Source organism: Haliotis asinina, chromosome 10 (genome assembly GCF_037392515.1).
Source record: "Haliotis asinina isolate JCU_RB_2024 chromosome 10, JCU_Hal_asi_v2, whole genome shotgun sequence".
Classification (NCBI taxonomy): Eukaryota; Metazoa; Mollusca; class Gastropoda; order Lepetellida; family Haliotidae; genus Haliotis; species Haliotis asinina.
The window spans coordinates 31,507,878-31,535,093 of NC_090289.1; the positions used below are offsets into that span (position 1 = coordinate 31,507,878).

At 40.7% G+C, this 27,216-nt stretch overlaps 1 protein-coding gene across 1 annotated transcript; it reads right to left on the bottom strand.

Annotated features, from left to right (window-relative positions):
* Nucleotides 1-558: 558 nt before the first annotated feature.
* Nucleotides 559-19,038, bottom strand: LOC137297952 (EGF-like domain-containing protein 2). Its single transcript, XM_067829957.1, has 11 exons — nt 18,972-19,038; nt 14,861-14,980; nt 13,148-13,264; nt 12,702-12,792; nt 12,106-12,208; nt 11,180-11,328; nt 9,949-10,091; nt 8,703-8,781; nt 2,643-2,814; nt 1,815-1,929; nt 559-781 (listed from the first exon to the last, which is right to left on the bottom strand). The coding sequence occupies exons 1-11, from the start codon at nt 19,036-19,038 to the stop codon at nt 633-635; spliced, it is 1,305 nt and encodes a 434-aa protein (XP_067686058.1). The 3' UTR covers nt 559-632.
* Between the last annotated feature and the right edge of the window lie 8,178 nt (nt 19,039-27,216).

The window sequence follows — 27,216 nt, forward strand, 5'->3', positions numbered from 1 at the left end:
CCCCTTACTCCCGAGCAATGAGTCTTACTGCATAAAGAACAAACGAGGATTTAAAAAAGGAAACATGACCCGTGAAAATCCGGTTTAGAATTGATCTTCAGTAACATGCTTGTAGTAAGAGGCGACTAACGGGGTCAGGTGGTCAGGATGGCTGACCTGCTGGAGACATGTCGTCGTATCTCAGCTGCGTAGATCACCGGATTGTCTGGTCCAGATACGATTATTTACAGCCGCCGCGATATAGTTACTGCAGAATATTGCTGACCGCGGCACTAATCAAGACAAACAAATTTAAAGACACATATTGATGGAAGCTGTCGTAAAATGTATTCATACGTTTGAGAAAGTTTCCACACAGATGAAGAACGAAACCAGCAGCATACGTTAGTGGGTTTATTATGAAAAAATGAAGTACAAAACAGGTTTGACATGCAGGAAATACTTTATACAGGATTTTGACGAAAGTCTGACATATTATTGCCTTCTGACTCTTCCAGACTACGTAGGAAGATATGACAGGAGTAACCTCTGTGGGAAGAGAATGCACTATTTCATGAAAAGCAAATTTATACAATTTGTCCAAAATGTCGACATCGTTTTCTTTTTATCCCACTGGCGATATTTTTTCGGTTTCAGTTCACGGTCTTGTTTTTGTTCCTAGCCATGAGCATGCGCAGTCCAAATATGAAGCAGACGACAAGGAGAACACAGATTATGGCGGCAAGGACGATGAGTCCGATCATCACGTTGCTGGACATGGTGCATTCTTCGTTTTTTCGGTCTGCAACAACGGGGAAAGAAGTAAGAGTGTGAGTGAGTGAGTTTAGTTTTACGCCGCACTCAGCAATATTCCAGCTATATGGCAGCGGTCTGTAAATAAGCGAGTCTGGACCAGACAATCCAGTGACCAACAACATGAGCATCGATCTGCGAACCGATGACATGTGTCAACCACGTCAGCGAACTTTACCACCCGATCCCGTTAATTGCCTCTTACGACAAGCATAGTCGCCTTTTATGGCAAGCATGGGTTGCTGAAGGCCTATTGTACCCCTTGACCTTCACGGGTCAAGAAGTAAGAGATGACAATACTGTAGCTGATGATGTTTAGAATAATGTATGCGATGGTATTTTCATTCAGTCTGCTAGGATATGCTAAGGTCCAATGCCTCTGACCGTGTGTGCGTGTGTGTGTTAGGTTCATTGAAGGAAAGACTGGCTATCGGTCATTTGCTGCACAATGTATCATTACAATGCTTGCCTACACGAGATGTCTCGCTAAGGTCAACTACTGATCTCATTAATCTCAAAAGGGTCTTATGTTTGTCAAATGATGGTCTCATGTAGGTCAGCTGGGTGGCCTCATATACGCCAGGAAAGGTGGCATCCTGTAGAACAAGTAGCTGTTGTTACGTTGTCTCACTATGGTCAATTGACAGTGTCTGTTGGTCAGCTTGCTGGCCTCATATACGTCAACCTATACATGCCAGATGGTCTCATGAAGGTAAACTAGTGGCCCCATGTAGCTCATCTTTGTAGTATCATGTAGGTTAACCTGTTCGTTAACGATTACACGCAGTGGTTCGTCCTTAGTGAAATACTTTGACTTCAGGCCCTGGTTCGATTTCCCCATCACTGGTACAATGTGAATCCTATTTGTGGGTTCCCCTGCTGTGATATTGCTGGAATGTTGCTAAAAGAAGGGTAAACAGTAAAACCTACTCACTCGTTCATTTACGATTCAAATGAACCACGGCGGACACAGTTCTAGAGAAAGGAAACAATCGTGTACCAATTCATACACAGTCTCATACCTGTTATCCCGCTCTGTTCGTATGGCGTGTTGATGTAGATGGTCTGGTTGATGACATTCTCCTCCGCTTGAGCTGCCGCAGTATCCCTCTTCTTTCTCCCAGTGGTGGGGCAAGTCTACGTGCACAGAAAATGCAGAACCTTTTTATTTAGAAAATATTTAAGGCCGACGCAACCCCATACGTGTATAATAACATTTTACTATGTTAAAAGTACTTACATATTGAAAGATGAAGAGTCACCATGGATATCTCACGCTTTGGGCTTCGGGTAGAAGTTTAGGACTTAAATGCAATGTGGGGCCTTAAGGCATCCTAGTTTGAAGTCCGGCCCACATGGAAATGTGTGTTCGATTCTTCAGATGGGTAAATTAAGTCTGGTGTCCCCTGCCTTGATTGTTGGGGAACAAGCGACATTGCCCGTTGCCCTCACCCACTCTCGCATATTGCAACGTACCTCTCTGGGAACCTTCTGGGTTAAGACGTGCCGTGCACAGTTACGTCCCTCCCACCAGTCATTTGGTGTTTGGTTAGAAATACGGTGCTATCCCATGTTTTGAACTGTCCTTAGACTTTTGATAGAATACTTACGTTTGAGACCCTAAGCTCTCTTGGATTTCTTATCTCGGAAAGTCAAGGTATCGTGTAACCAACTCCGACCAACTATACAGGTATACAGGTATGATGCGTAGTGCATCCCTCTCATATGGGTCATGAAAAGATGTGCCCTTCTAGTCGGAGAAAATACGCCAAAAGGCATATCTGCTTGAAGTCGACAGGTTATATTGTCTATATTCCTCGTTTATTTATGTATATGATTTCGAAACATACCGGAAGTGAACACTGGGTACGGTCGGTGCTGCTGCGGTAGAAGATCGACAGTTGGAGGGAGTTGCTGTTGTCAAACAGGAAGGCGAACAGGTTGACCCTGAACTGAGACATGGCACTGTTGTATAGCGGGTTAGGCTTGACCACAGACTCGCCGAGTGTTTTCGTCACACATCTGTTGAAGAGATTTATTCAGTCAGTGAAAGTAGGAAGGATTGGGAAAGACAGGGGCCATGTGCCATTTTGCACTTTAGAATAAAAAATGGCCCACTAAAATTTTGAAGTTTGCTATTGATACAAGGGCAGTGGTCCATTCAGACAATGGCTAATGATCCTGAAAATGGCCTATCCTGAAACGACGAAGGGAATCAGGCTCGTTGACATGTCATCTTATGTTCTAATTCTCTTCGATCAAACGAACATAAAATATTTATTTATGTACAACAAAATACTTCGCATGGGTAATGCCTACCGCAGCTCACAGGCGAGCAGGTTTATTATCACAGAGTATACAAAGAGCCGACAGAGTATTAAAATACCATCTCGTCTGCACCCTCAACCTGTACCTGAAAAACAAGCAAATTAAACACCAGAAAAAAATGCTTACACATACTTGAAGTATACTACAGACGTTCCTGCAATACTAGCTTCATTATATTATTATTATGTTTTACAGATTACAAATGAAATGCAGCAGAGAGGGTTTGGGTGATCCTGGCACAGTCAGACTGGTCAAGCTCATCATCAGCTCAGGGCCCTCGCCCCCTCTACACGCAGCCCAGACAGCGAATGGGACTTCTCCCAGGAAACACTGCCTAGTCGAACCCACCAAGAACTTTCCGGAGAATATGGAGGCTCCCTAACACTGCAGCCTTCAGCATTACCCAGATTGTCAGAAGGGCTGTGCTCCCGGTGGAGAACCCGGGCACTCTCCTGATCTGCGCCAAGAGATCAGGAGGTACCAAACCAAGGGCACCGAGAACAATGGGGAGCCTGACGACAGTGTACTTGGGATGCAAGCGAGACATTTCAAGGGCGAGGTCCGCATATTTATCATGCTTTTCCTGAATCTTGCCAATCACATTGCTGTCAAAAGGGACAGAAAATTCAATGACATAAATAATAATTAGTTTTATCCAAAAGGACAAGATCAGGTTTGTTGGCTGGAATTCGTCTCAGGCTGTATATTGGCCTATTCCAGAGAAGTTTGAAAGCATCATTTTCCAGGACGCCCTGGACATGTTCAGGGTCGTAACATGGATGGACCTCGGAGTCAAAACCACAGGCATGGTGGAGACGATAATAAAAGCAGCGAGCCAAGCCATCATGTCTTTTAAGATATGCTGTTTGTGCCAAGGAAGGTCATCCACTGACAAGGTGTTGGACAGTCTCTGTGAATTCATTCCAAAGACGACATTTCATATTGATATTTTTCTTTAAGAATCACATTCTGGCGATTTCGAGTGGGAAGTGACTGGTCCTGAGCAGCAAAAAGGAAGCCCTCAGTTTCACATTTGAGACCAGCCGACTTCATCGAAGTCGAAGGAGTCGTTTGGATTGCAGTGGCTTCTCAGACAGCTTCTCCACAAAGGACCGACTCTGGGCAGACTTGGTGAAGGTCTTCACCTGGCTTACTCCCATCACTGTACCGTCCAGCAGTACATCGCCATCAACAAAATCAACTTCCAATTTCAGATTGTGTCCAACAACCTTGGCACGCTTAAAATAGCTGTGGAATTCCTTGCTTTCACCTTGAGTCTTGACATGCATCACCAGAGGATCATCCGATAAATAAATATGTGCAAAAGTGCACAATAGAATTCTGTCATGAAGAGCTTCCACATTAATCAAACCCCGACCCCCAGAATTGATTGGGATGTATAAACGATTAAGAGAGGGTGGTGTGGTCTGTTATCTGACATGATCCTTCTGGTCAGGCGGTCAAGACCCTGGATGTCTTGTTTTGTCCAATCAACTACTCCAAAGGCTCTGGATGTCTTGTTTTTCCAATAAACTATGTGGCTTTGACTTTGTTTCGAGCATTTAGCTCTGAACTCCAGATTTTCTTTAAACGAGATTTATACTCGGCCCGAAGTTTATCTTGAATCTGGGCGTTCTGGAGCTTGTCTCGAACTTGCATTCCAAGATAAGTGTAGTCCTGATCTTCCACAAGATGTTCAATAACTCCCCCCCCCCCCCCACCCCTTGTAACTTGACCGATCCATCATTAGTCACCTTGCCACGTTTCATATGAAGAGTATTACATTTGTCGAGCCCAAAAGTCATGCCAATATCATTAAAAAAGGACTCGACAAGGAGAACCTGTTCTTTCAAATTGGTCTCTCCTTTGGCAAGGAGCTCAATCTCATCCATGTAGAGGAGATGAGTAAGAGGTGTTGGGGATCGGTGCCGAGGGGGTCCAGGATGGTAACCCTCCTCCCTATTGAGCAGAAAACTCAAAGGATTTAAAGACACACAAAAAAGCAAAGGACTGAAGGAGTCCCCCTGGAAAATTCCCCTTCTGACTGGAATAGATTCCGAAGTCTGCACCTCTCCTTGCGAGTACATCTCAAGTTGAGTCGACCAGCAACTCATTAAAGACTTGAGTAAATCAAGTAGTCGCTCAGGGAGGTCAATACACTGAAGAGACTTCAGAATCCATTCGTGAGGGACAGAGTCATGTGCCTTTTTGTAGTCTATCCAGCACATGGAGAGGTTGTGGTGGTATGTCTTAGCCTCTTCCAAAATCATTTTCTGTACATGAAGTTGATCCTTGCACCCCCAACATCCCTTTCTCGCCCCCTTCTGCTCTCTGTCAATTATCTCATTGGACGAGCAGTAAGATGACACGAGGTTTATCAAACACCCTGTGAATAATTTATATTGAGTATTCAAACACGTGATTGGGCGGAAGTTTGGGGGATCAGTCAAGTCTCCTTTTTTGGGGAGAAGTATTGTGCGACCTTTGCAGAACCATGGAGGAACATCACCTGTGTCCACAAGAGAATTGAAACAGTGAAGTAGTGGTGCTTGGACACAGGGAAACAGTACCGGTTTCGAATGCCATCAGGCCCTGGAGCGGTATTAGATTTGGACTTCTTTATAACAGTCTTCAGGCGATCTGGTGAGATCGAAAACGACCTGGTTAATTTCTCATGCATTGCATGGTCATAATCACTGACCCATGGTGCCTCCAGGTTACAGTCGCCGGGTGTAGACCACGACTGTTTCCAGAACCTTTCATTGGCAGCCATGGGAGGCCGTTTATCATGCTCATCAACACCACTTGTCTTGATTTGCCTGTAAAATTGCTTTTCATTATTTCTAAAAAGTTTATTTTCTTTGATAAATTTGTTTTTCTTTTCCCATTTTTTCTTTCTTTCTGACCTTTATTTTCGCCTTACGGGAATCATGAATTTGAAGAAGTACCTTTTCTTTTGTTGTTTTGTAATGTAGTTTTAATTTTCTCCAAATTGCCTTCTACCGTTTTGACATTGGACTCCCTGATAATCTTATTTTAAGGCACAGCTCTATCCAGGAAATGTTTCTTCTAGTTTCATTAAGTTTTACAAGAAACCGGTTTTTCTTTGGTCTTCTGTTGCTACTATTAGAGGGTTTGTCTTTAGAAACTGAGTGAAGTTCCTCCAAAGTTCGAGCGGCAGCATAGACACAGCAATTTACTTCATGTATCGAAGAGTCCGCAGAAAATTTCAAAGAAATAGCTTCATTTAGTAAATCAATTTCACTTTTGGGAAGAGAAATGTTTAGTTGTTTGATTGGCCTCCGTTTTCCCAAAGGTAAATCACACATTTCATCATAAATAGAATTGAACAAAATGTAAACAGGATTTTCGGAAAGGTCTCCAACTGAAGAAGCGGAAGAGTGAGGGTCCAAAATCTCTTTCAGAAGAGTTTCCATCAAGAAGAGGAAAGACGTTAACACGGACGTCCATAAGAAGTTTGGGGTCAGCTGCCACTTGAGCAGTTTGCTCTTGCAAAGGTTCCTGACGGGCACCAGTTGTGGGTTGAACTGGGTCACGGGGCATGAGATTTCTAAGCCGCCGGAGTTGATCGCAGAGATTATGTTCCGTCAGCTTAAGCGACTTGCCATTAATTCGTGGATTTTCAGGCCATCCTGTTGCTTTCGCACACTCAAGTAGTGTGCTTCTGAGATGTTTTGACCAAGATATTCTTGGCCAGGTTCTGTGCCTTCCCCTGGGGCAAGTCCCAACTCCAGTGTGGTTGGTTTTATTACCGGAGGAAGGCTGACTGGGCTGCGGAGTTGAAAGATGTTTTTCTCCTTGGTTTTCTGTAACCCAGTATGAAAACCAGCTTCGGGGGTGTCAGCCCTAACTGGGTGATGTACGTTCAGTTCAGGGAATAAAATTCCCCTATCTAGGCCCACCACGGAGAGGCGTACATCGTCAGTTTATTTATTTGTTTGGATTTAAATGCAAGACAAAACTAAAATACATATCTCCAATTCCTTACATCCTCAATTTCGGGTCAGGTCCCATCTCCAGGCCGCTCCATGTCATGTAAGATCACATCAGGTCAGCCCTCTCCTCCTTACATCTGAACCTCAGTACCTCACTGCTAATACAGATCGCAACACTGCGTACATGAACCATCCGGCTTGTTATCCAGTATTATCCATACGGATTGAAGGTTCAATACTGAAACGTTCATAACTTCAACAAGTTCCAATGCACTCCATTTAAGAAAGCTGTTCGCTGTGCTCTTCAATAATGTCAGGTTTAAATGTCTTTAGTTTGCAATCCGTGTAATCTTTAAATAATTGAAAAGTTTCATAACCTTGTATAGATTCCGTCTGCTGATTCGTCTTGGATGCATCAGAGTCTTCCGAATGTTGTGAAGGTGAAACCGAATGCTGATTCATAGCAGAGTGTAAATATAAGAAAGCTGCTCGCCGTGTTGTGCGAAGACCTCGAATGACTCAACTCATGCTCAATCTCACCACGTCACCTTCGTCACATGGCTCAAGCACTAATCTCACGTGCAAAACACCTTCGCTGCAGTAGGCAAGCTCTACCGTATTTAACCTAAAATAAATTCATGTATCCCAACAGCGTAGTTCGATGCTCTCTGTTGATCACTGATTGTGTGGTCCAGACTCGATTGTTTTAATACCCCCATTCATATGACAATACTGCTGAGTGCGGCGCAAAACAGCAACCAAACCAAACCCGTAAAGGTAGCATCGATATTTCGTGACGTTGTATGAAGTTTCTATTTTTTTTCACGGATCGAAAATGCGTGGTTCATACATTTTAGAAAAATCCACATCGTGTCAGACGGCTATGGCATGTGCCTTGATGTTTGTTGTACGGCATATGTTGCTATAGGTGCATGACCTGTGCTGCAGGGCATATTGCCTGTGTTATTACCCTTGTTACAAGGCGTATTACACATGTTGCAAGGCGTATTATCCGTGTTGCAAGGAGTATTACCCATGTGACATTACCCATATTGCAAAGTGTATTACCCATGCTGCAAGGTGTATTAGCAATGTTGCAAGGTTTATTACCCGTTTTGCAAGGCGCATTACCATGTTGCAAGGCACATTACCCATGTGGCAAGGAGTAATACCCATGTCGCATTACCCATGTTGAAAGGTGTATTACCCATGCTGCAAGGTGTGTTAGCGATGTTGCAAGGCGTATTTCCCATGTTGCAAGGCGCATTAACATGTTGCAAAGCATATTACCCATGTTGCAAGGTGTATTACCCATGTCGCATTACCCATGTTGAAAGGTGTATTACCCATGTTGCAGGGTGTATTACCCATGTTGCAAGGTGTATTACCCATGTTGCAAGGCGCATTACCCATGTTGCAAGGTGCATTACCCATGTGGCATTACCCATGTGGCAAGGTGTATTGGCGATGTTGCAAGGCGTATTAGCCATGTTTAAAGCGTATGGGCTGTTGTGTGTAAGAAAACACAAACAGGTGCGCGCGCACACACAGGCACAGACATACACACACGCACACACACGTGCTGCTAGCTGCATGACCTTCACATCTAATACTATTGATACTGACCCATTTTCTATCAACACAGCCTGATTGCTGGGGATGCCAGGGCTGGAGGCTACAAGTCTGTCGAACACAGCGCAGTACCCTGGAAACATCAAAGGAATCAAGAACAACAAGACCAATTAAAGACACTAAAGATGCGGAATATTCTATAAACTGGCCATATAGATGTCTCATTACAAATAATGGGATGTTTCCAGTGTGTCTTCAGTTCTGCCTGCAGTCTTTTCAAAACAACTAAGTACAAATGATGTCCTAGAATATTATCCGCATACCAGACACGTAACATGTCTCAGATGTGCATTCGTATGCCTTCCAGACAGTTTGGTATTTCTAGCACTAACGCAACATAGCAGCTGGGTCAACTACAGTGAAACGGCGAACACACAAAGTGAATCATCATCCACAAATCGACCATAGCGATACGATGATTGTAACGCCAATAATCTTTAACTAAGCGTATTGTGGATACGCATAGATCCAGAGCCTGACCACCTGATCCCGTAAGTTGCCTCTTTTGACAAGCATGGGTTGCCGACCTACTTCAAGTAGGCCTGGTGATACGTTAATTAAGCTTGGATGAAAGTCAAAATTATAAAGATGAACAATGACATTTCTTTCAATGCTAACACTTTTACCCTCAGGGAGATGAGATGAAACGCACCCCCTCACCCCACCCCTTTCTAAAGAAACTGTCTCCGTCCCTGTAGAATGACACGTTTCGGTCAGTTTGTAACCTAACTATGGATATTTAAGGGGTCAGAAAAATGACAGCTTTTCCCAGTTATTTAAACGGCAGGACTGGAGTTCTTCACCAGAAAAATGGGTACCCGGTGGGATACGTCATGTAATTATTATTCTTCAAGCGCCATGGGTTAGCCGGGGTAATATTGATAAGTTTATTTTTGTTAGCACTATGGGTATTGACTTAGTGATTAGTGAATGTATGTTGCATTATAACTGCTGCACTTATCACTATTATAATTAAAATAATAATTATTTATCTTTCTCGATCAATGCGCGGAGACGTCCTTATATATTAATTGCGTTTGCGGATAGCGCAGCAGAGATTGCAAACCAGTCAATAATTAATTCTGGGATATGATTCTGGGGCTAAAACCCCACCACAACAAAAGCAACGACCAATCCCAGGGAACTGTTAGAAATCAGCGTCCCTTTAATGCAAAGGGCATCTATAAAAGGCCACGACCCTTACCCTTGACCTGTTATTGTAATTGGCTACGTTACTGACCGCTATCAGCAAAGAAGGTGAGCACGATCTCATCTCCGATCTTGAGAGCTGTGGCTGAGGTGATGGGCACATTCTGGGGGGTGGTCATGGTGTAGGTGATGGGCGAGATGTAATTGGTGACGTTCTGGAAGATCAGGTTGCTCCTGGAGACAGAACAGTCTCATAACTTCAAACGAGATTTCATGCATGACCTAGACTTGTTGACATTGTGAAACAAAGATGTGAATAATTAGCCTCTGATATGTCTTTCGACCACAGCGAGAGTGAGTTTTGTTTTACGCCGCTCTTGATCCAAGCAATCTTCAAGGAATTTTACGGCGGGGAACACCAGAAATGGGCTCCACACATTGAACCCATTTTGGGAATCGAATCCGGATCCTCAGCGTAACGAGCGAACGTTTAACTGCTAGGCCACCTCACCGTTCTGAAGATGCTAAGCCTATCCTGGAAAAGCAGATTGTGTTTAACAACCCCATATTCCAACTGTATTGCTGCGTGTTTGTGGAAAGACCGAATGATGCAGGTCTTTCTGTAACTCTTCGGTGAAACCCACAAGCTTGGTTTTGACAAACATGATCAGACCTTTATGGCGAACCGTGGTTCGTTCCAGTTTGAAATAACATGGAAGTGTTTATGATGCGAACAAACAACATTTTTATCAGGGTCTAAATGGAGGTTCAACACATCGACATCCTAGTGTGATCTGTGAGTTCAGTGGGCAGTTGGGTTTACAGCGGTTCGATCAGCAATATCCCACACTCCACGCAATGCATCCCAGTTATGACCAAAACCATGGTCCTCGGTGTCGCTTTGAGCCAACACTAATCTACCCCCGTCGCCATCTCTGGGTTCTATATACCAGGAACCCATGCTGATCCAGTTTAGAATTGATCTTCACCAACCCATGCTTGTGAGTTGAGGCGACTAACGGGATCGTGTGATCAGGTTCGCTGACTTGGTTGACACATGTCATCGTATCCCAGCTGAGTAGATTGTTGCACCTGGTTTTGAAGTGTTGGTTGTTTGGTTCAGCCTCGATTATTTACAGACCGGCTCATTATAGTTGGAATAATGCCGAGTGCGGCGTAAAGCAAAACTCACCCAGTCAATCATACATCAGGATATCTTGTACAGGGGAGTCATCAACACAGTAACTGATATCAAGCTATTCTACATCTGTATACTTGAGTGACATTTATGTCAAATAATCATTATTCTGTTGTCAACGTACAGGTCGTTGGGGTTGATATTTCCAAAGCTGGCGTATAGGACGTTGTTGCTTGGATCAAAGATGCAGTTGCACTGGAAGCGGATGTCGGTGCCGGTGCGGATGATTCGGTTGTAGCGGTAGACGAAAACTCGACTGTACGCATAGCCATTCTGTCAAACAGAACATGGGCTAATGGTAATAGTCATTTCCCACCACTTCGTAGACTACCACTTAGTCTCTGAATAGCTATAATTTTTAGTGTGTGTATGTCTGTGTTTGGCGTGTGTGTAGCATAATCTCGGGCCCCCTCCCCCGGTCTAACTACGGCCTTGGTAACAAACCCATTCAAATTGAAAAGGCGCCTCATGGAAACCAGATATTCAGTACCTGAGGAAATGTAGACTTGCTTCATTGTGGGCTTTACTAGTGCAGGAAGAGCTAGACCGTAGGGACAATACTGTGGTTCAGGGACTGTGAAAAAACTGACCACTTCAATACGATGTCAGTCTACGTACATTCACGGATGATATCTCGCCTCACCAACATAGTGAAAATGAATTAAAACCTGATCACACTCTCTTTACTGGAAATGAACGCTATACAATATCAGTCCGCGAAGAAAATCATTTGTTCATGCTATCAACCATGAACATTTATAATACTTGACTGGTTTGTCTGTTAACGCCGCACTCGGCTGTATTCCAGCTGTATGGTGACGGTATGTATATAATCGAGTCTGGACTAGACAATCTAGTGATCAAGTACACAAATGGCCATGGGATAGTATGACGTGCCAACAGAGTCAGCGAGCCAGACCGCCCGATCCCGTTAGTCACCTCTTACGACAAGCATGGATTGCTGAGGACTAAATCTAACCCAGATCCTCGAGGACATCTTATAAGACTGCAGTGGCCATTGTAAGTGGGTATAAACTGAGGTATACTTACCGATAGGTCTCTCCTGGTGGCCGTGCCACACCTGCCGGCCAAATAGTCGACACTGATGGTATGTGTGTTGCCGGAGCGTGCCGTGTTACAGGTGGGTTCTGCACTGTGAAAAGATGACAAAATACTTGGAAATGTCAAACCCGGGATATCTATTTCAGGCATTTAATATAAATCCTTAGTGTCATTTAACATGGGTTGGTACCATGGATAGAGGGCCCATTTCTGGTTTCCTGACGTGATATTGCTGGAATATTGCCAAAAGCGGAGAAAAACCACACTCACTCACTCCGAAACATAATGGTGAAGACTAACACATACTTTCGATCAACTTTATTCTCAGGTTGATTCGTTGTGTTCGTTTAAGACGTCTTAATTTAACTCCCATTTCAAGAGAGTGAGTGAGTGATTGGGTTTAGTTTTATGCAGCTGTCAGCATTATTTCAGCAAATTCACGGCGAGGTGCACCAGAAACTGGCTTCATACACTGTACCCATGTTTTGAATCGAACCGCTTTCTTAAGAGTATCGAGCGAATCCTATATCTATTCGGTCTGTCCCGTTTCAAGCGAAGAGTTTTCTCTGCTTGTTTTAACTCACCTGTAGTTCTCAACGTAACCCTCGCCATTAGAAAAGTCCCCGGGAGGTGTCAATGACACGATCATTCTATTCGAGAGACACTGGCAGTTCACTGGAATAACAGCATAATGTTCATCATCATCATCATCATCATCATCATCATCATCATCATCACAAGAAACATTTTGCGGTGCCAGCATTATCGCCAGCATCACAATCCTCATCGTATTTTACCCACTTTGACATGCATGACCTAATGATATTTTAAAAGACCAGACACGAAAGCGAAATGAATTTAAAACCTATAAAATAAAACAGCCACAAACATGAACAATTACTTTCGGTCGTAATTACAGATGTCTGTGAAAATAAATTTTATTTTCTTAAGAATCGATTTTAATTAAAATATGATTTTAATAGAATTATTGACAGTGATGTAAGCCCGGGTCTACGACCCTCCTACTCACTGGGTGCGATCTCACATGAAGCCCCCGAGTAACCAGCGTTACAGACACACTGGTCAACCCCTGACCGTGTCTCGCACACGCCATTGACCCCACAGCTGAGGCTGGTGCACTTGTTGGCTGCGATGAAAAACACACAAGTGTATGTTGCGAAGAGCACGTATACATTCACCGTTATCAAACGAATAGGTGTAAAATAATATAAATCCCTTAATTGAGATAACGCTACCCAACTGGTGTTGGGAGAAGGATGTGAATTTAGGCTTTATTGTGAATATACGACACAGAGAGGCAACACCAAGACCAGTTACGGTAACTGACGATGTACGCCACACCCATGCCGTATTATACACCTGTAAAGACTGCATCCCCATATTGTACTTGTATATAGACGCCACTACCCCCTCACCTGCCTATATAAACACTTAAACTTATCCTGAGCTGAGATATTCTATGACACACCCTTGGTAAACCGTTCTCAGTTGTTAATTATCATCTGGAATATTTTTCACTATCGGTTCAGAAAGAATCCTAAGAAGCTATTTTAAGAAGCGTGACTAACGTCGAAGGAGTGAACAGCTTATACCTGCTTGAGGGGTAAGAGGGATCCACTGAAAACGGCAACGGCCCAAAGAGCAATACCGAAAAAATACGTCCACAGCCAAAAAAGAGGCGAAAAAAGCAAGAGCTTTTCGTAAACCCTCCTTTACTTTTCTTAAACATACATTTTCCGTATGCGTATGCTGTCATGTGTGATACGGTAGCACGTTTACTTACTAAGACGAGACGCAGATTCTGTAAAATGCATCAAGGTCCGAATGTTTTTTGTAAGTGTAACAACAGGCTTGTGTATCACCCGTGTATTTTTCAAATGAGGTGATCTGTTAGTAATAATTACGGACCAAAAATAAAGGGATAAAAGAAAAAAGCCTCTGTACACGTGAAAACCAACCGAATATTGCACATTTAACAATATTATAGGCTTTTATTTTTCGATATTTGTTTAAATGATTTATCCAACATTTAATTAGCCAAATAGTATTTGCAATGCAATATCAATAACAAGCAATCGGTTTTGACGAAAATAAACTGAGAAATTAAAACATTGACGTTTGAAAGATTTCTAATTTATGATTAGAAATAATAGAAAAAGTTGTTGCTGTTTTGGATTGTTGCTGTAAGGTCTCTTCTTCCTCGTCCTCCTCTCTCTAATACGCACACGCACACGCACACGCTCACGCTCACGCACACACACATGCTCTCCCACGAGAGGCATACTAACACACACGATATGCTCTCCCACGAGAGGCATACTAACACAAACACACATGCTCTCTCACGAGAGGCATACTAACACACACACACACACACACGACATGCTCTCCCACTAGAGGCATACTAACACAGACGACATGCTTTCCCACGAGAGGCATACTAACACACTCGCACACGACATGCTTTCCTTCGAGAGGCATACTAACACACAAACACACACACACACACACACACACACACACACACACACACGACACGCTCCCCCACGAGAGGCATACTAATAATGATCATGAATGAACACAATCAAACGACATAAACATTTATATCTGGAACACAACCCAGCTGCACACGAATGCTTTGTTGCCATACAAGGGTGCGAATTATGGTGTATGAAAGAGCCTATGAATTATCATAGCAAGTATGTATGTGAAACTTCAGTACCTGTAAAGATGTGGCAGCTCTCTCCTTCATAGCCAGTGTTGCAAGCGCAGACTGCGTTGGAGTAGTCGCAGACACCGTTGATGCAGTTGTTACCGGGGTTCTTACAGTTGAAGAAGCTGCCTACAATGGAACATGACATCAGAACGTATTATGTTATAGAGACACCTCGTGTGACGCGATCGGCCAAGAATGCAAACTAACACGGTGCAAGTTTCTGAGTAGTCTCTAAGTCCCTGAACCGCGTTACACCCCTTCACCCAGTCCTTTCCGCAGCAGCCGTACATGAAGCAAGTCTAGATTTCTTCAGATTCAGGAATCTCCCATCTGACTGGAGCTCTTTTTCAATGTCGAGTAATGTCGAACGCCAGGCAGGGACCAACAAGTACCATGTGTTAACGTCTTTTGGTGTGACGTGGCCGGGGATAGAACCCGTGCGCTTCCGCTCTTCGGGCGGACTCTCTAGCCACTACACCACCCACTACACTGAAAACATGCTTTCTCATTCACATTTGTCGATCTGCCGGTTTCCAAATGCATTCAAATGCATTGGAGAGTCAATCGCTCAATCAAAACATGGGTTGTTGAGAATCACTTCTAATCACGATCTTCATGGTGTTCAATAAACGTGACGCAAGCCGTCTTTGCTGGTATTGCAATATTTATCGTAAGAAAGAAAATATTCTGTTTTGATAATGGTAATGATAATAATTCACTTATATATCGCCTAGTATCCATCTGACTAGTTGCTCACTGGACGCTCTAATCAGAATCTGATTATCATTACCCCGGATAACCCAAGCTGCCTCTTAGGCGCTAGAAGGTTATAGTCACAGAACTCTATCTCACCGGGTACCATTTTCTGCTGGGTGAACAAAGGCAAATTCGAACAAGCTCACATGCCTAAGGTAAGACCACATGTTTCCCATGTGCTTTGTTGTGGGTACCCAGTATCATCGTCAATACCGCCCTGTTTCTGAAGAAGAGCACTCTTTGTGGATAGATAACTTGTTAAGTGTGGATGCGACGTTTTGGGGTCATTTGCTTGAAAACAGTGTTAGGATCTACAACAAAACGCCTCATCCACTGCGGTAAAGAAGTTGCCTATCAACAAAAAGTGCTTCTCTTTATACCAGCTTCTATATGCCACGTAAGGAGGTTACACACTCTGTTTTTGAACATAAATAAATCTACTACTGAATGAAAGAATGTTTTAAGGGTGCAGATCATGATGGACACGAAAATCGATTATTACTACACTACACATCATCGCGACTATTTCAAACGTTTAATTAAAAAAACTTTACCCGTGAAAATCTTCAGTAACCCATGCTTGTCGTAAGAGGCGGCGACTTACGGGAATCGATGGTCAGGCTCGCTGACTTGGTTGACACATGTCATCGTATCCCAGTTGCGTATATCAATGCTAATACTGTTGATCACGGGACTTTCTGATCCAGTCTCGATTATTTCCAGACAACCTCCATATAGCTGGAATATTGCTGGGTGCGGCGTAAAACTAAACTCACTCACTCAAAGCAGCGTGTTATGTCCAGTTTATGTCCGGACTAGTGTCAAAAGTTGCTGATATACTTAAGATATTCATAAAACTGGTTTATATTTGACAATTCGCTGCCGCAATATGTATTTTACCAAGGCTCTAATTTTTCCCGTATGCATATATGTATTTTCTGTATCTCACACTTTTATACATGGTCAGTCAATCTGTACAATATATCTTCATATGTCAGTCATAATGCATATTCACGGGAAATCTGCCCGTTTCGTTGACAGATTATCCTAACGGTATTTGAAAGTTCTGGAGAGTATACTAATCCTCATATTCAAAGATTGCATGGATTATAAGCGAAATGAATGAATGAACGAACAAACAAACAAACAAACAAAACAGTTGTACATTTACTTTCCTGTTTCTTGTAATATTTTACAGAATGATAATCGAAAATATTCTGCATCATAATGGATTACGTTATCACAATAAAATAGAACATTTTTTTCAATTTGTAAAATAACGAAAAGTTAGGGGTTCTATAAATTGCTAAAGGGAATAGATTTGATGGTGCTGAGTTGACAGATATTTTATCATATACATTTTGGAAAGACAGATCGAACTGAATGAATAGTGGTTCATTGTTTCCTGTTTATGTTTATATATACCAAAGAGAATAAGTGCATTGTATATTGAAGCGAGACTCTTCTGAAATATCTTAATAGTGTGTCGATGTGACTAAACATCTGAATTCACTGACTCTAAAACGTCTGTCTGTAATTAGGCAAGTAATCAAACGCTCTGTCTGTCAACTCGTCATTTTAACAGCATCAGTCTTGAGGCACTTGATCAATCATTTGCGTGTATCTATTTGAACCCATCCACAACAGCCGTTGCTGTTGGCGACGGCTACCTCCAGTGCGGTTACACACAACATGGGCAGACAGACATAGGTTTTCTATACGTTATATCAACATTTGACTTCAAGATAGATAGACCGTCTATTATGATTCTTGTTGCTATGGCGAATTGATTCATTTTATTCTTCTAGGATTAAAACTATTGTCCTGTGAGTGATATGTTGAAGGTGACACATTATCGCGTATTTGTTCTGCATGTAAAATGTACACACGTGGCATTCTGCAACTGAAACAAGTAGTGTAAATTGTATTGTAGTGTTTACCCACTGGGTGTAACTGCTAGCATAGGTACGCCTATGTTTTAGTCATAGTTACTGCGCTGTTTCTCCCTATGCAGTCTTTGAACGGCTTCTAGAATGAATGCACATAAAGGCGATAAACTATGAGCGCAGCTCCGTCATGTGTAGGGTAAGGAGTAGTTCAGTATGAATATACTCCTCAACGTTGTGTCCATATCTATCTATCTATCTATCTATCTATCTATCTATCTATCTATCTATCTATCTATCTATATATATATATATATATATATATATATATATATATATATATATATATATATATATATATATATATATATATATATATATCATATCTCTTCATATATTACGTAAACATATAGACGTAAAACCACAAAACCATTTACATTTGTAAACACAGCTACAAGCGAAGATATTTCATAAAACATTTTTATGTGACAGGAAATATACTATTCCACGAACGAGATACGCGCTCTGTCGGAAAAACTGTACAAAAAAACCCTAAAATATTAAAAACTAAAAAAACTGAAAACCCCCCACTACTTTCTAATCCAACATTTCAACATTCTGGAATATTCTATAGTTTTGTAGTTTTTAAGCTATACGTCATACACATCAGTGGTCTTTACTCGAAATATGTAATTGTATGTAACATCACTCGAAATATGTAATTGTATGTAACATCACTCGAAATATGTAATTGTATGTAACATAATTCCTGGTCTATTCTTGGACAACTTCATCTGCCTAATGTAAGATCTGAAAATAACGTTTAACAAAAAAAATTATGACTGCTAGCGATTGTATGCATATGAATAGGAATAAGACAGTTCTGTTCTAACCCTTGCATATATACATTTGTATATCTGGTTAGAATATCCATTTTATATTTGCTTCTTTTGTATGCAAGGGAGTGTTTCTCCAATATTTGAACATGGACACGCCTATAACTTATCCTAATATCCCATGGAGCCCAAGAAAATGTGTATACATGTATGCTTGTCGTTAGATCTCTGGAACAATCGACCTTTGTAGTTATTTTTAGCTTAATTTTTTACCTCATCGCCTTTGAAACTTAGTGGTAAAACGGACAAATGCCCACTGTCAGGATGCTGAACACGTGTGGTTACTGTCATGCAAATGTACTGAAAATACACTTCAAGTTTATTAAGCTTGACCTTAACACCCTGCAGCGTTCTTTGCCTGTGCCTAATAAACGGGATGTGCCACAAAAAGGTCAACAGAACGATTACATATTAAATGTCGCCATCAAGACAGTTTGGGTTAGTAACCATAAGTATACTGGTTGTGATTCGTGATCATCTGGGTCAGGTTTACCATGATTAACTCTCATATAAGCATTAATTTAGTAAATACGTGTTCATTTTCAAATGGACAGAATTACGCTGATAAAAGTTCCTTACCTGTTTGTGCTCTGCAGACTACCAGACAAGTAGCCACAAACAGTGCTATATTGAGGGACAACTTCATTTTTATGAGTCCGAACTCTGAAACAAATATTCTCTGAATTTCATTTGCAAATAATAATAGTAATGAATTATCTTAGAATAAATATGTACCGAAACATTCAAATAAAAACATGTATGTTGTTATCTCTTTCTATAATATAGACGATCCTGCGATTGATCAACGATTCAGGACAACAGATGACAATGCAAGTCACCTTGCCTGACCATTCCATCTATTCCTGGGAAAATTGGATTTGACAAAAGATTTCAAACAGCCTGGGGGCATTAGTAGGCAGAAACAGTCACCTAAACATGAGCAACTGGAGACCCAAACCACAGCAGAGATACCCGCATCAAACGCATATCCATAAAAGAGTTCTTTATGTCATGTTAGGATTTTAGGCACCGTTCAACATGGCTGTTTACTTTCTTTCGCCCTACAGTTTACTTTGATCTTGGTTTCAAACCACATATGTCATTGCATTCTGGCGGACAATTTCGAATCCTAAAGCTGATACAGTATAGTTTTATCTGTAATAACCGCACAAGAACCTGACACAAAAACCAAAAGCAAAGCAAGCCAGGGCAATCAATCAACGGAACTATTTCTTTGTGTCAGCGAGACGGCAAAATCTTATTAATCGATTCAAAATGGAGTAATGTGTATTTTGTAGAATAGAGCTAAAGTGATAAAATACCTATCAAATTTAAAATATTCAAATTCCAGACATGAAACAAAAATAAGACAGATGTGAAATCCTACCTTTTTCAATCCAGGCCTTGGTTCACACTGTTTTAGGGCTGCCAGCAGTCGCTCGGTAGTGTCAATATGAGACGTTTGTACAAGGTGTATTATATATTTCCTTGACTTGTGTTCCCATGTGGTATCGTGCTATATTCCACAGTCTCCGCAAAACCCCGTCATAACCAGGTTTATGCACCGCACCCGGTATTCAGCTCGTCTTAGCTGCTGCCTTCACTCTCTCAAGAGTATTTGGACAACCTGAATTTATCAATTGGTATCCATTTGGATTATTGTATGAGGTAAATATTGAAACTGTGACGATTAATCACGTGACACGATCTTTATTTTGAGATGACGTGCACTACAGACGGTTATGTGAGATTTGCACTTTGGATAACTACTGTATGGTTGTGTGATAGTGTAGGGATGGGAGTAGAGACCACGGCGAACTATCAATCTGTTGATTACGCGGGCGATCCTTCGACTCGTAGTTTAGCGCCCCGGGCTCGAGTTATTGGTTTTTGTACAATGGTTGGCAAACATAGGTGTGAGCTCTTTAGCTCCATTCGTAAGAGAAACATACAGACATCACGATGTCTCAGGGTAATGTTGACCTGCCTATGGATGGGTCAAGGAGGTGATGAGGGAGGTGGATGGAGGGTATGGACTCATGGTGAAAGGTGAAAGGTATATATATGAAGGGGGTTGGGGAGGAGAAGGCGATATACACACAGGGATGGACGACGGTGGAAAGTGGACAATGGGTTAGGTGCTAAAGGAGGGATGGGAAGGGACAGTGAGGGTGGTCGAAAAAGGGTACGGATGGACAAAGTGTGAAGGTGTTGTGATTGGCGGAAGGATGGAAAACAATGCAGGCGAATGCAGGGATGGATGGATGGAAAAATATACTTACGCTTGGGACAGAAGATTAAAGATGGACGGAGGGTTTTCGAAGTGGTGACCTGCTTCATTTACGACTTTAATTTAGCACTACAGAGAAGGTTTGGCAGTTGACAAAACAATGTGGTCCGGGGACTGTGATACAGACTAATTAGAGGGGTGTGGAGAATAACGGACGGAGTGTAAATGTGTGCTTCATTCAGCGTTTCACGGTTTTTCTTAACATCTTGACATGGTCACAATGTAAACCACATGCGAGACACGCCTGAATGTAAAACGCTCTATTAACCTGTTTATATCCCCAGTACAATAATGGAAGGTAATGGTTGTTTGGAAAATTCACTTTCATGACGACAAGAATCTTCGTTGCACCCATGGTAACATGAATGAGTATTTATTTATTTATTTATTTATTTATTTATTTATTTATTTATTTATTTATTTATTTATTTATTTATTTATTTATTTATTTATTTATTTATTTATTTATTTATTTATTTATTTATTTATTTATTTATTTATAAAAACTAACAAGTCAAAACAGTGAGTGAAAACATTTTTCTTACAGCCACAAAATATCAGGTCCACAGTGAGTTTTAGATGGTGGAGGTTATCACAATCTTCTATTAACCATGATAAAAAAAAGTTGACCACAGGCTTGCACAAATTCACATTACAAGTGACAAATAGATTCGGAATCCTTTTCTTCATTACAGAATGAACATAAATCCGAATCTATTTTATTTTTTTCAAGAAAAACATATAGGACTATAGATATAGTAATCGCTGTTTGAGTCTTTATTAATTGAAAGTAACCAATAATTGGTGTATTTCCTGCACATTGTCCAATGTTTTCTTTCACTATTGACAAGCCAGCAAAATATTTTCTTATAGAGTTAGTGACACCATAGTATTCTGAAAATGGTACATTCAGTTGATCCCTTTCGTTAATATTAACCAGCGATAGATATCTGCCGTTTTCATCAACAAGATCACAAATCTGAGAGATACCTCTTTGAGACCACCCTTCATAAAATAAGTTTTCTTGTCTATAACAATATTGCTGTTATAAAATATATTATCAGACAAGAACTCTTAAAAATTAACAGGTTTAATTTTACTTAAAATCATAAAAAGCATGGAAACAATCACCCCAGAAAGAATTTTTGTTAGATTTCTGACATTTCTTTTTAAAAACTTCTTTGCCATGCTTATCAGATTCACTACATTTGGAAAGACAAGCATTTAAAACATATTTCCAGTTGGGATCTTTTGTAACTAGTTTTCGCATCCATGTCACCTTCAAAGCTCTGACATATTCAAATATATTAATCATGCCCAATCCACCATCCTTAATTGGTCTACACTTCTCTCTTCATCCTGTCAGGTTTTTCATTCCACACAAAATTAAATTATAGCATTTTAAGTTCCTTTAGAAAAACACCAGGAGGATTAGGTAGAATCAGAAAAATATAATTCAGTTTAGAAATAAGTAACGATTTGATCAAAGCAATCTTTCCAAGCGGGGTTAAGATTCTGTTTATCCACTTATTCATCACCTGTTTTAATTCAAAACGTTTGGAGCTAAACTTGAAATAAACAATATCTTAAATATTTGTGCTAAGAGTAACACCTAAAACATTGAATGATGAGGGGTTTCATTGAAGCTTTAAATGAGATGAATACCTGCAGCTGTTTGTATTGTTTTTTGTACTGCCAATCCATATCACCTGCGATTTATCGTAACTGATCTTCAAACCTAACATAATAGCAAAGATATCCAGCGACTCAACAACAGCTTCGGCATTTTGTGTGTGTGTCTGTGCGCGCGCGCGAGCGTGTGTGTGTGTGTGTGTGCGCATTTGAGTGAGGTGTGTGTGCGCACTCATTATGAGTGAGGGAGGCATCGAACTAGGGGCAGGGTACAGGATTGTGATAGGCAAGGGGATGTTGATGTACAAGCACATGTTGATTTCCACATTGATGCAAGCCAGGAGGCTAGTGTGTCTGACAGCAAGATCGTGTGAAACCCCATTGCCGAATGTACCCATTCTGTCTTAATGGGCCTTGGGAGAATCACGTTCCGTCAACACCAGGGAATACTTATACAAACGATGTGCCGAATGTTTCTAGTGGAAATACTGTTGTGAGAATAGTGTACATGAGAAATATCAACAAAAACGTGTTTGCCTTTTGAAATATAATAACCAGTTTGGCAATTTCCAGCTTTTTAATCTTAGGTCCTGTTAAAAATTGCAAGTGAATATTTATATGGAAAGGGCCATAGGTTGAATTGTCGGTACAGGATCATATAATTATGATCGGATATATTTTCATATTTTAATACTATGCAGGAGCTCCTTTCACAAAGCAACCTTTACTAGTGTTAACGCTAACTCCCATCCTGTGTAAAGGTTGCTTTGTGAAAGGAGCCCCTGGTCTACAGTGTCGTAAATGATGTTCAATGTTCACATCGTGACTCACCATACGTTAAAACTGACTATTATATTTAGGATGGCAATGTTACAACGATAACTTGTAAAGTATCCTATTTAAGATGGGGAGGGACTCATGCGAGTTATATTGGCTCACGTGACGGAATTTTCATAGACTTACTTGTTATTTCAGTGTAGTGTGAAAATCTTTCATGAAGGGAGTTTAGGATGGATCTTCGTAAAATTTGACAAACAAATGTGACATCATCTGTGCACTGAACACATAATTTCAGTTGAGTTTTCCGACCACAATTTAACTAACGACATCACATTTATCAGCTTACGTAAAGTTACACAATGCACAATCCCATAGGACGTTAAAGTTCAAGGTTGGTGACCAAGCCAAGAAAGACATTTAGTTCGGTTCTTATGTCGTTCATAAAATAGACCATGTACATTATATATAATAAAACCATACACAACTGTACATAATATTTAGAATCATGAAACAGCATAAATATAAGAAATAAATACATCTAAATTTAGGTCAGAAGTGGCGAAGATGGGGGTAGATCTTTGGACCTTAATTTCTAGAGGTTTGTGTGGATGCTGTACAGCGTTGGAATTGATGCAATGACCTCTGGTGCCTCGTCTCGTCCCAAGCCTGAAATGTACATAACATAACGTAACATAACATACCTGACTTGGTTGACACGTAATCGGCTCCTAATTGAGCAGATCGATGCTCATGTTGTTTGTCACTGGATTGTGTGGTCCAGACTCGATTATTTATAGCTGAAATATTGCTGAGTGCGGTGTAACTCACTCACTCACTCACTCACTCAATGTGACATAAAGTTTTGAGACATAACTGAGTATGTTATGGGTGTAGCTGCATCATTGCATCACATTTATAGTCCGTTTGGCTGAAAAGCTGGCCGATGAATTGCAATCTAATGCGAAAACTAACAAACATAAAATACTCAGTGAAACGTTGATCATAATAAAAAATCTTGCCATGCATGTGAGGTTTTTGCAGAATTTTTATCCTGAAAATTAAAAAAAAAGTCAACCAACTATCATTAAAATACTGAAAAAGTTCACTGTTTGTTACTGAGAACGGGACCGCCAGGTGTGCGAGAAAGGATTGAGACGGCACTAGTGCGCGTGTTTCTCGATCACCTGTCCGTTTTCTCTGCCATAACCTGTACTGCCATCGAACATGTACTACCACACGTTTTGGCACTACTATTTCGACCCCTCAGAGTTACTGGATTGTTTTGATAGGCTGCGAGTGTTATTTATGCTGCAATACTTTGCACTGTATTTGTTTGTTTGTCACTGTTCTCTTTTATGTAAAGTTTGGTTGTTAACATTATATAACATTGTAAACCAAAAGTCACTGTGTTCTGTAAACTGATTGGTTGAAAGACATGATCAAATGGTATTAGATTCCCGGAAACTGCAAGACTATTCACTGCGTATTGACCTCGCAAACAACTGTTTTGTTGAGTCATCAACAGTGGTGAAGTCTTTCAAATCATATTGTGACGTAAAGTCAGAATGACGTCACAAATGAGCAACTCCAGACGCTACCATGGGAACCAGCTGAAACGGCCTCCTGATGACACTTCACTGCTGTACCCGTACTCGATGTAAACGAGTGCAGACATTAAAACCCTTTGGTTTACTTTTGTGTTTACAATGTCGATAAACTCATGTGTTGGCCAATTTCTGGGTGTTATTGAGTATTTTAAGTACGCTAATGCATTTGGAACCGACGGCTTCAGCGTTTATCTCCTAATTATATCATCAACTTGGGATCGGCATGTAACACTTTTCTCTTTTTTCCCTCAATGCATCTATCTCTGTTACATATTGAAATATATATATTATCTGTCCAGATGAATATACATGGTTAAAGTCTGCACCGAAATCATGTATTTTATCGAATACCTTTTTCAGAAAATGTCAATTTTCTTTCTTGTCTCACTATTGATATATACTGTGAATAAAGAGTTAAACGCCACAGAGTATGTTTTGCCAATATAGGTTGTCTCGTAGGAAATCTTTCAGAAAGAAAAACAACTATCATAATTTGGTTTAGTACTTTTAGCTGAAAACCAAAACCATTATTAAAATAATCTATTGCTTTAAACAGGATGTATACGTTTTTGGAAAGCATGCATTGTTTTCCTCAAAAAGGTTACCTTCTTTTGAAAAGTGAAAATCAGAAATGACTGTCAAATGGTCACCTGAGTTTTCTGTTGCTGTATAAGCAGAATAGACTTAGTTATTTTGCTTTTAAAAGCAGTACCATCATATCTTTAACAATATTTCCTTTAATTGGAAATACAAATTATTATTATATCCCTAAATGGGATAAAAGGCGAACCTTCAATATGGATTGGTCTTCCCAATTACTTTAGCCAAACATTTAGCCTACTTTAGTCTAGCTTCACCTCTTAGTTTTGAAATACGCTGGCGCTTAACTTTTTATTCCCCGTATAGAATCTCCAATCAAATACATAGACTTCTATTGCTGAATCCATTGTAACAACACCATACCAGCTTTTGTAGATTTTAATTCTCGTTTCATCTGCTATGTTTTAATTGTATATACATAGTTAAAAATCACTCTGGCTTCATGTACATTAGTAGTATATATATCCTGTTTAACTGTTAGTTAGCATCCACCTGATGAAGGGGCAAGGAATAGCCCAGAAACGTTGTGAAAACAATAAAGAAGAAGTTGACATCCACAATATTTTGTCATATATCTCATCAACATTGTCCAAAATATTATTTACACTGCTGCAAGTTTGACTGACTAACTGACAAAGTAAAATGTAGTTGAATGGTTTCTTTCAAAACAGTGCATTGACTTTCTTTGATTCCTTAGGAATAAGTGTACATGTAAATACAACTACGGTGTGTACGTGTTTTGTGTGATTATTATGGTTGCCTTACAAAAAAAGAAACAAAAAAATATTTTACGTTTGCTTCATTAAGCTTGCCTGGGTGTTGTAGGGGTTACCTCCCCTGGTCTGTTTCTTCTTGATAAATGTCGTTACTTCAGCTGAAGACAAAGATAAAGATATCAGTTACATTCATACAGTACTTTTTCGACCTGGTAACTCATCGGAGAGGAATAACGTACCTTTTCGTACTAGATATTTTTCAGTTCTTGAGCTAATCACAGGAGTATAAGTCTCATCCTTGTATTGAAGACTTCAATACATCAACAGTGTAGCAAGAACACTGACAAGTAATACGTTCATCTTAATGACAGCAAGGCATCTGTGATGTATCAAATCCAAAGAATGAGGGATTTTACTTGTACAAGAGCGCCAAGAAAACTGAACGTTTTTTTAAACGACACTTTAATACTGAACACTTCCCAAACACCCACATTCCGGTTAGTAAATAAATTTGCAAGTGATTCTATGACATGTGATCGGCTTATGAGGCATTGTTTTCTGTTTATTTCTTTAAACGACATGGGCAGTGGGGTAGGCTCGTGGTTAAAGCGTTCGCTGGTCACGCCGAAGACACAGGTTCGATTCCCCACATGTTTACAATGCACGGAACCCAGACATTTTGTCCCGATATTGAGTAAAACCATACTCACTCACTAAACGACAGAAAAACACGTGCACCGGCTAATGTCTGTTTCCTGATTGGCTTATATATGGAGTAGGCGGGGCATATGTCCATGGCGTCAGTGATTTTGCATCGTTGTCTGTAATCACTGATCAAATGAGCTGATTCACATATAATTCTGGTTATCTAATTTTGACCAGATGAGCAGTTTCGAATGCAATCTTGGTTACCCTATTATTTTTAATATATTTTTTGCTGATGGAGGCATATACGCGGTGAGCACGATTTGCATAAATTCCCTTGCTTCTGAAGAGTTGTGTCAGACAAAACAGTGGTTGATATCACGAGCAATGATGTGCACTGTAGGAGGAGGATGACACACAATATGCAGGTCACACTTCCAAACGACCCGAGCCCTGTTTAAAAAAACTCTTGTAAGCCCATATTTCCTTTTTCGTAGCGTTCGTACTTCCTATGTTACAGCATGGACAGGAGGTTAAAGGATGAATAGGTGATG